General features: G+C 38.2%; 1 protein-coding gene across 1 annotated transcript; it reads right to left on the bottom strand.

The window, feature by feature from the left end:
• On the bottom strand, positions 1-2,648 carry LOC149578816 (wall-associated receptor kinase 2-like). The gene is made up of 3 exons (XM_089831894.1): positions 1,706-2,648; positions 1,565-1,618; positions 1-1,468 (listed from the first exon to the last, which is right to left on the bottom strand). The coding sequence occupies exons 1-3, from the start codon at positions 2,598-2,600 to the stop codon at positions 243-245; spliced, it is 2,175 nt and encodes a 724-aa protein (XP_089688020.1). The 5' UTR covers positions 2,601-2,648; the 3' UTR covers positions 1-242.
• Positions 2,649-10,187: the final 7,539 nt, after the last annotated feature.

Here is a 10,187-nt window from a genome sequence, read left to right as displayed (position 1 = left end):
TCACCAAAAAACATAAACTTTCTATTTTTTTACTCCAAATCATTTCTTGTAGAAAAAAACAGCGTCATTTAGCAACTTTCCAAAAAAACACAAATAAAACAATAAATCGTGGTAAGGCTGAGTCACCTTATCCCAACGATTATATCCGTCCAAATGAGGGCTATCAAATTGTGATTGGTGAGGCAAAACAGTTTGCAACTCATCTGCCACTTCTAACGCAATCTCCAAAAACAGTTTGCAACTCATCTGCCACTTCTAACGCAATCTCCAAGCCCTTCAATGCTAAACGATGAACTACTCTGCTCTCGTATTGAATAAGCGGCTCTATTTCCCTCCCTCCTTTCTTCATCGTCAATTATCAGCGTCACCAGTTCTTCTGGATTGCCCGCTGCATCATTTGCCAGCCAAGCATGAGGTCTTTCGCCGCCTTTACTCCACATCAGTTCCTGAACCACCTCTTTCATCGAAGGCCTCTTCTCCCCTTCCACGCTCAGGCATTCCGTCGCTAGCCCTGCTACTCTTCTTATCGACTCCTTGTTTTTACCTCCTTCCTCCACATCAAGACGGGGATCTATGATTTCCCTGAATCCCCTCCTATTCACAGTGGAGAGGAAATGTATGGCCAGGTTGCTCTCGTTCTTCATCCTCTGGTACGAAACAGGTTTCAATCCTGTCAAAAGCTCCACCAAAACCACCCCAAAACTGTAAACATCGCTTTTCTCTGTAAGTTGAATTGTTTGGAAATATTCAGGATCCAAATAACCCAGAGTTCCCTGAACAAGCGTACTAATGTGTGTCTGCCCCATCGGCAGCAGACGAGAAACCCCAAAGTCTGCAACTTTTGGGTTGTAATCTTTGTCCAGCAGAATGTTTGATGATTTCACATCTCTGTGAACAATCGGTATCGATGCTGCAGAATGCAAGTATGACAAAGCTTCAGCGGTCTCAGTGGCTATGAGCAGGCGCTGCTCCCATGAAATTTTCTGTTGCTCTTGCCTGTTTCCGTGCAAATGATCGAACAGTGTTCCATTCGAAATGTACTCATAAACCAACAGAGGAACCGAAGTTTCCAGGCAGCAGCCCAGTAACTTAACCACGTTTCTGTGATTAACTTGGCTCAAAATGGAAACTTCATTAACAAACTGGTCGATTTCTTTGGAATCAACTTGCTTTGATTTCTTGACAGCTACAACAAGTCCATTGTCCAGAGTGCCTTTGTAAACAGTGCCGTAGCCACCATCTCCCAAGATCAAATTTTGAGAGAACTTATTTGTGGCTTTCTCCATCTCCTTCAAAGAGAAGAGTTTCATGCTCTCTACCCCTCCTCGCGATGAAATTAGACTTTTCAAGTGATCCCCACCGTTCCTTTGGAAGTTCTTTTCCTTGTTGAGCTTGGATCTTCTCAGCTTCAAAATCCAGAAGAGTCCTCCACCGACGAGTAGCACGGCTATTAGTGACCCACATGCCCCTGCATTCCTCAAGACAGGAAATCATTATTGCTGGAAATATAAACTAGGTAGAATGTAATAGCACATACATCTGTTAAATGCTGAGAAATAGATACCTGTAATGACCGAAACAGTTTGAAAGCAACCAAATCCTGAGCATTTCTTGATTTCTGGAACAGAGGAGACACAGAGTATAAGAATATAATCTAAATTAGAAACCAAAATTGACGGAAACAGATCAAAAGACCCTTTTGTACCTGTGCATCCTGTGCCGTTGGCGTATCCATCTCCCGTATAGCTACCGTTGCATTTGCATAAATAACCCCAGCCTTTGTCGTGAAAGATTGCGTTTTGAGCACACTGGTATGAGTAATTGAACATAGCGGAGGAGTAAGTGTTATTTGGAATGGCCCAGTCAAGGCGCATGGAGTAAAGGTTACCTTGGAGTTGGAATGTCGATCCGGGATTCGAACCGAAGCTGTCTTGGTCAACTATAGCGGAGGCCGAATGGCTACAATTTCCTATTTTATCGGACCTGAAGAACATTGCAGTCAAGTTAATTTTGGTGTAACCTTCTTGAATGGGCACAGTGCAACAAGTATTATCTTTGCAAGCCCATTCTCTGATAGAGCGTGTCCGATTACACGTAACGTTACAATATCCGTAGAAATCCCGTCCAGTGGGCAAAAGCAGTTGATATAGGCCAAATGTGTTGCAGCCAACTGCATAGAAAATATTAGCTCCAGATATCCTAAAAGCCCCTTCATCAGAAAGGTTGAATATTTTGTTGCTTGTAAAACCAGCAGATGTGTTGAATGTAAAATTAGCAGATGTGTTGCTGCATGGCAAGGCATAAGAGGCAGCGGCGTCAACAAGAATGTGGTCGTCAGATATATTTCGGACTTCCACTGCTCCCGACAGGGTTTTGAGATAGGGGATTCCATGATTAGAACTCGCTTTTCCTCTGCAAGTGATCTCAAAACCGGGCAAACCACAGCTGCTTTGGTCCAATCGGAAGGGGTAAGGAAATGTCAGATTTCCACATGTTTGAGGATCTGGGTTAGAGCAATCATCTTCTTTGAGTGCTACAACTTGACTAGAAAAGTAGAGCAAAATACAATAAACTACACAAATAATTGTAAAGATCGACATGAAGATCCGAGTCAGTGGATCAGGTGCCTAAAATATGATATTAAACTCTGATCTCTGCGGCTCTGTATATATTCATACTATGAATGGGAGCATCGTTGACAGTTTCAAGACGGAATAGTTAATTGAAAAGTCGCCTTAGTGTTTTAGAGTTGAACGGAAGAACATACACGGCATGTTGATGGAGTCCAAGGAATGGTAAGTGTCAAAGGATTTGACTCTGTAAGCTTCTATTTAAATCTAGAATTACACGTTTTTGACTATGAAGGATTAATTTCAATGACAGATTTCAAATAATAAAATCTTGAAGATACTAAATTTTTCCGCTTTTTCTTGAATGAATATAAGTGCTGGCATAGGAAAATTCAAAAGGAATAACAAGTCGTACTTTTTTAATTCAAGGCTGTTTAATTAATTAACCTATATTTATCAATAGTTTGTTTAATTTCTGTGAATGGTTGAAATTTTCAATTTTCATTTAGATGGAAAGTCAAATAAAAATAGTATTTTTAATATTAATATAAATTATATAGAAATTTATTAGTTCCATCTATATGGACAGATATGTATGTTTTTTATATAATTTTTTATATTTGTTCTCTTCAAAAATCATGCTTTCAAAAAGTAAAACATTTATAATATTTAGGAGGTTTTTACTTTTATTTTTATTTTTTTTAACAATTTTTTTCCATTGGTTATTTACAATTTTGTTTGATTTTTATTTTAAATTTTGAAATTTAAAATAATTACACTCTGAACGAGTTAAGAATGTGTATGAAATTCAAAATAATTATACTATGAATGAATTAAAAATGAGTGCGAGGAAAAAATTATATGTTAGGTTTCTAATATTTTTAAAAGATTATGAAATTATATTATAGATTTCTAATTTTTTTAAAACACTTCTATTGCATCTTCATGGAAGCTTCTTGTCAATCCTCGCTAAACCTAACATCCTTGCAAAAAAAAATTATTTGTTTTGCAGTAGCAATTGCAAGTGGGTTGACCCTTTCGTGGTTGTTGTGGCTTGGCTCTTTTTTGGCCGCTTGCAAATGACTGAAATGGTGCTCCTCATAATTGTCTTTCATTCTTTGTTTCTAGTGTTAGTTTGGGTGTTTTCAACTATGTGGCCTATCAGTAACAAGAAAGGGATACCTAGCTATTACAAGTGACGTACTTGTTCTCAAATTTAAATTTCATTTCCTTTGGATAATATGCAAAGGAATTTAGTTTTGTATTGTTTATTCAAAGTTCTTCTAACTCTAATGTTCTAGGGTTTTATCCATATAATTATTTTTCTTTTCTATAATAATTTCTTTAATTTCACGAGAAAAAACCTTGCTACTAGGTTGCTAGTAGGTAGGTGACATTGTTTTTGTGCTTGAATTTTCTAACATACAATCAACATCTAAATATTCTTCCAAATATGAGTCTACATGAGTCATTCACATCACATTTATTATCAGCTCAAAATCTTAATAAATAATTAAAATACAAGGAGGCCACCTCACAAGCAGGAAATGTGGGGGCAATTGCACACAATAAATTTTTATCCACTAGGCATAGGGTCACTATTTACAAAATTGTTTAATCAATGATTTCAATTTTGAAGGTAGATTCACTCAATTCCTTAGGTATACAAATTCAAGACATTTAGGGCCCATTTGGATCGTGGATTAGAGAAAGAATTGGGATACGGAATTCTAAAAATTTTTAAATCTACTGTTTGGGTCCGCCAAATGAGAATGTGAAATAACAAAAGTAGAATCTAGTATCCTCATTTTCCCCCCAAAATCAGGATTCAATTTTCCATCTGAATAGGTGGAATTTTCCAAATACTTGTTTTAATTCCAATTTTCCAAAAATGAGCATTCCAAATTATTGAAATAAAATTTTTTTTTCATGTCCACTCTTTAATATTTGGTTTGGTGCTCATTTTTGCAACATGAGATATTTCACCATTGTCGCCTTCGTACATATCTTCGTTGCTCATTGCTGCCCCCTCTGCTCGTTGTCGCCTTTGTAGGTACAGATTGTTTACTCTTCTGTTGGGTTTGATACATTTCCTATCTGCTTGTAATGGGTCTAATCTGGTTTATGGGTATGTGTAGGATCATGGTGTGCCAAAAAGTGGCGATGTGAAAAAAATAGAGTTTGAACACGTCTAAAAGCGCTTCAAAATTCACTCTGACCTTTTTTCACCTATCCAAGTACCAAACCTAGAAAGTAAGGCCCAAGCCTTATTGAATATCCGATTTCAAATCAGATATCCGATATGAGATCCGATATCCAATACCGACGGCATAAAAATTGGAGGGAAAAGGCAAAAAAAATTAGAGGGAAAAATGAATTTGTAAGTGATATAACTAATTTGAGTTATGAAATATGTCAAGATATAATATATAATATAATAACATAACTATTATATATAAAATAATATATAATCTATATATTATATAATAATATTATATAATATTATATATATATATATATATATATATATATATATAACGTAACGTAAAGATATAGTATACAATCTATTAATATATAATAATATATTATGTTATTATTATTATTATTATCTATAAATATAATATATATTATTATTATTATCATATATAAATTATAATCTATAATATATTATTATTATTATTATCATATGTAAATTATGATCTATAATATATTATTAATATTATGACTTATGTTATTAATATATAATAATATATAATGTTATTATTATTATTATATATATATATATATATATAATGTTATTATTATTATTATATATATATATATATATATATATATATATATAATTTTTACTATATTATTTCTATTGGAGTCATTTATATGGGTTGAAAGGGCTCACAGGATGACCTATGGCCCCTTTCGACACATTCCATGACGACATATGTCCCTAAGGGATCCTAGGACCCCTAGGGACATATTAGAATAGTTTATATGGGTCAAGGGGGTCACGGGATGACCTATGAATCCTTTTGACATATTACAAGATGGCATATCTCCCTAGGGGTCCTAGGACCCCTAGGCACATATTAGAATCATTCATATGGATCGAAGGGGCTCATAGGGTGACCTATGACCACCTTCGACACATTCCACGATGACATATGTCATTAGGGGTCCTAAGACCCCTAGGGACATATTAGAATCATTCATGTGTCGAAGGGGATCGTAGGGTGACATATGACCCCCTTCGACACATTCCACGATGACATATGTCCCTAAGTGTCCTAAGAGCCCTAAGGACATATTAGAATCTTTCATATGGTTTGAAGGGGGTCATAGGGTGAACTATGACCCCCTTTGACACATTACATGACGACATATGTCCCTGGGGGTCCTAGGACACCTAGGGATATATTAGAAAGCTTCATATGGGTCAAAGGGGGTCATAGGTCCATTAAATGATGACATATGTCCCTAGGGGTCCTAGGACCCCTAGGGACATATTAGAATCATTCTTATGGGCCAAAGGGGTTCATCGGGTGACCTATGACCCCCTTCAACCCACTACATGATGACATATCTCCTTAGGGGTCCTAGGACCACTAGGGACATATTAGAATCGTTCTTATAGATCAAAGGGGGTCATAGGTTGACTTATGACCCACTTTGACACATTACATGATGACATATGTCCATAGGGGTCCGAGGACCCCTAGGGACATATTAGAATGCTTCATATGGGTAAAAGGGTGTCATAGGTTGACCTATGACCCCCTTCAACACATTAAATCACGACATATGTACCTAGGGGTCCTAGGACCCCTACGGACATATTAGAATCATTCTTATGGGTCAAAGGGGGTCATAGGTTGACCTATAACCCCCTTTAACGCATTAAATGATGACATATGTCCCTAGGGGTCCTAAGACCCCTACAGACATATTAGAATGCTTCATATTGGTCGAAGGGGGTCATAGGTTGACCTATGACCCCCTTCGACCAATTAAATGATAACATATATCCCTAGGGGTAGGACCCCTAGGGACATATTAGAATCGTTCATATGGGTCAAAGGGGGTCATAGGTTGACCTACGAACCCCTTCAACCCATTACATGATGACATATGTCCGCAGGGGTCCTAGGATCCCTAGGGACATATTAGAAGCATTCATATGGGTCAAAGGGGGTCATAGGTTGACCTATGACCTCATTTGACCCATTACATGATGACATATGTCCCAAGGGGTTCTAGGATCACTAGGGACATATTACAATTGTTCATATGGGTCAAAGGGCCTCATAGGTTGACCAATGACCCCCTCTGATCCATCAAATGAGGACATATGTCCCTACGGGTCCTAGGATACCTAGGGACATATTAGAATTGTTCTTATGGGTCAAAGGGGGTCATAGGTTGACCTATGACCCCCTTCAACCCATTAAATGATGACATATGTCCCTAGGGGTCCTACAACCCCTAAAGACATATTAGAATCGTTCTTATGGGTCAAACGGGGTCATAGGATGACTTATGACCCCCTTTGACCCATTACATGATGACATATGTCCCTAGGGGTCCTAAGACCCCCAGGGGCATATTAGAATCCTTCTAATGGGTCAAAGGGGGTCATAGGGTGACCTATGACCCCTTTCGACCCATTACCTGACGACATATGTCCATAGGGGTCCTAAGACCCCTAGGGACATATCAGAATGCTTCATATGGGTCCAAGGGGGTCATAGGTTGACCTATGATGCCCTTCAACCCATTAAATGAAGACATATCTCCTTAGGGGTCCTAAGACCCCTAGGGACATATTAGAATCATTCTTATGGCTCAAAGGGGGTCATAGGTTGACCTATGACCCCCTTCGACATATTACATGATGACATATGTCCCTAGGGGAACATATTAGATTCGTTCATATGGGTCAAAGGGGGTCATAGGTTGACCTATGACCCTCATCGACCCATTAAATGATGACATATGTCCCTAAGGGTCCTAGGACCCATAGGGACATATTAGAATCCTTCTTATGGGTCAAAGGGGGTCATAGGTTGACCTATGACCCCCTTTGACCCATTACATGACAACATATGTCCATAAGGGTCTTAGGACACCTAGGGACATATTAGAATCGTTTATGACACATTACATGATGACATATGTCCATTCATATGGGTCAAAGGGGGTCATATGTTGACCTATGACCCCCTTCGACCCATTACATGATGACATATGTCCCTAGGGGTCCTAGGATCCCTAGGGACATATTAGAATCGTTTATATGGGTCCAAGTGGGTCATAGGTATACTTATGACCCCCTTCGACCCATTAAATGATGACATATGTTCTTAGGGGTCCTAGGACCCCTAGGGACATATTAGAATCATTCGTATGGGTCAAAGGGAGTCATAGGTTGACATATGACCACCTTTGACACATTACATGATGACATATGTCCCTAAGGGTCCTAGGACCCCTAAGGACATATTAGAATGCTTCATATGGGTCAAACGGGGTGATAGGTTGACCTATGACCCCCTTTGACCCATTAAATGACAACATATGTCCCTACGGGTCCTAGGGCCCCCAGGGACATATTAAAATCATTCTGTAATGTCCCATTTTTTTGGAGGAATTAATTATAAAGTTATCAATTTAAAATATATATATTACAAGGTAACTTTATAAATTAAATTAAAAAAGCTTCTAGAGGTTGCTGGAAGAAGCGGAGAAAAGATTAAAAAAAGGGAGGCCAACCTATCAAGGAAAAAAGAATAAATAGGCATTGAGGGCTCATTGCCTATCATCGAGATTTATTATTGAATTTTGTTTATGTGCGTTGTGGAGCCTAGGGTTTCTACAAGTAGTCACAATAGGCCATTGAGAACGAAAACTCTAAATTGGTACACAATTTTGAGGGTGTGAGAGATCACCTGAATTATTGCAGCAGTGGGAAGGATATTTCAGTCCTTTCACTTGTGTTTAATTGCTGATTTGGAGTTTCAAGTGGAGTTGCACTTTCACCATATCATCTTCAGTAGTCAGTCTCCAGTATCTGATCAATCCAGGTTCTCATTTCAATTTGTAGTTGTAATAAGTTCTTAATTGTATACAGCCAGTTAGGGTTGTCTATAATGTGCCAGGTCATAATGTTTCAGTACTAAAATTTGACATATATCATTTGTAAAAAAAATTGGTTTTCATTGAATGAATACATTGGCACTATTATTTCCTTATTTCAACAATATACTTTAGTTGTGCATTAAATTTAGGGTTTTGTTCAGTGGCCTATTGGTACAGGTCATTACAGTGGTATCAGAGTGGTTTCTTGCCAGCTTGATAGGGTTACCCAGCCACCATTTAATTTAGTTTACAAAGGAACCAACATAACTAATAATATGGTTGAGAGACATTCTCCAAGCCCATCCAGAAGTGTGCGAGATGAATATGATAATTTACAGCAACAAGAGAGGCTTCTACAATCAATAGAGGCAAGTACACATGCAATGATAGTTATGATGAAACATTTGATTGGAGAAAATAGGAGAAATAATCATGATTAGGATGATAGAAGCATAGCAGGATCACAACATAGGACACGGTCTAGAACAGCTAATAGACCCACACGTCCTACATTTAGAGAAGAAACTCCAGCATGCACACCTGATGCTATGGTAACAGATATTGTAGATGAGCTCCGACAAGCAAGGAATGAGTGGGATTCATTACCAGAATATGTACAGGATGGATGGACATTTGACAGTTACCTAAACTATAGAGCTACCAGGCTAAAGCAAGTGGATAAACACATTGAGTTGCAACAGGTCACCAACAAGTTGGTATTACCCACATTTGATGGCAGTGGAAAAATGACTTCTCATGCTTGGATACATAAGGTGGATACTTTCCTATCTCTGAAGACTATGGTAGAAATTGAAGCACATAGTATGCCACTTTACACTTAGATGGGGCAGCACATGATTGGTGGACACATGGCATGATCACATTGCAACACAATCAGGTAACCACTTATCAAGAGTTTGTGGATAGATTGATAGAAAGGTTTGATTAAAAAAATCCTGAAGTTTATTTTCGGGAGTTAGCCCAGTTGAGACAGTCAGGAGGCTTAGAACAATTTATCAATGACTTCCAGAAGCTTGCAGTGATGGTGCCTGACATTTCAGAAAGGAGGCTAGTCATTTTATTCACAGAGGGATTAACTGAACCACTCAAGGGGTGGATAAAGGCCTTTGATCCTCCTACATTACAGGAAGCCATGAAGAAAGCCCGCAGTATGGAACTTGCAGCTCCAGCAAACCGGTTTAGTTCAAAGGGTTCTTTATCATTTAGAGATAACAAAGGGGAATTTAGCAAGGGTAAAGATAAGGTTAGTGACTCAAAGACAAGCTAGTTGCACCTTGGGATAAGGAAACACTTAATGACTTGTGTAGGAAGAAGCTATGCTTCTTTTGCAAAGGTCCCTATGAGTTTGGTCATGATTGTCCTATGAAGCCTAAGGGGAAGGCTAATCGGGTGATGTGGACTTATTATGTAGGTTCAGATTCAGACATCTCAGAGCACCATGATGAGGATTCTGATGAGGTAGAGGGT

The sequence above is a fragment of the Cupressus sempervirens genome, chromosome 1 (genome assembly GCF_028749045.1).
Source record: "Cupressus sempervirens isolate cs-2001-9-10 chromosome 1, ASM2874904v1, whole genome shotgun sequence".
In the NCBI taxonomy this organism is placed as follows: Eukaryota; Viridiplantae; Streptophyta; class Pinopsida; order Cupressales; family Cupressaceae; genus Cupressus; species Cupressus sempervirens.
The sequence above is the reverse complement of the archived record's forward strand: the minus strand, read 5'-3'. Positions and strand labels throughout refer to the sequence as shown.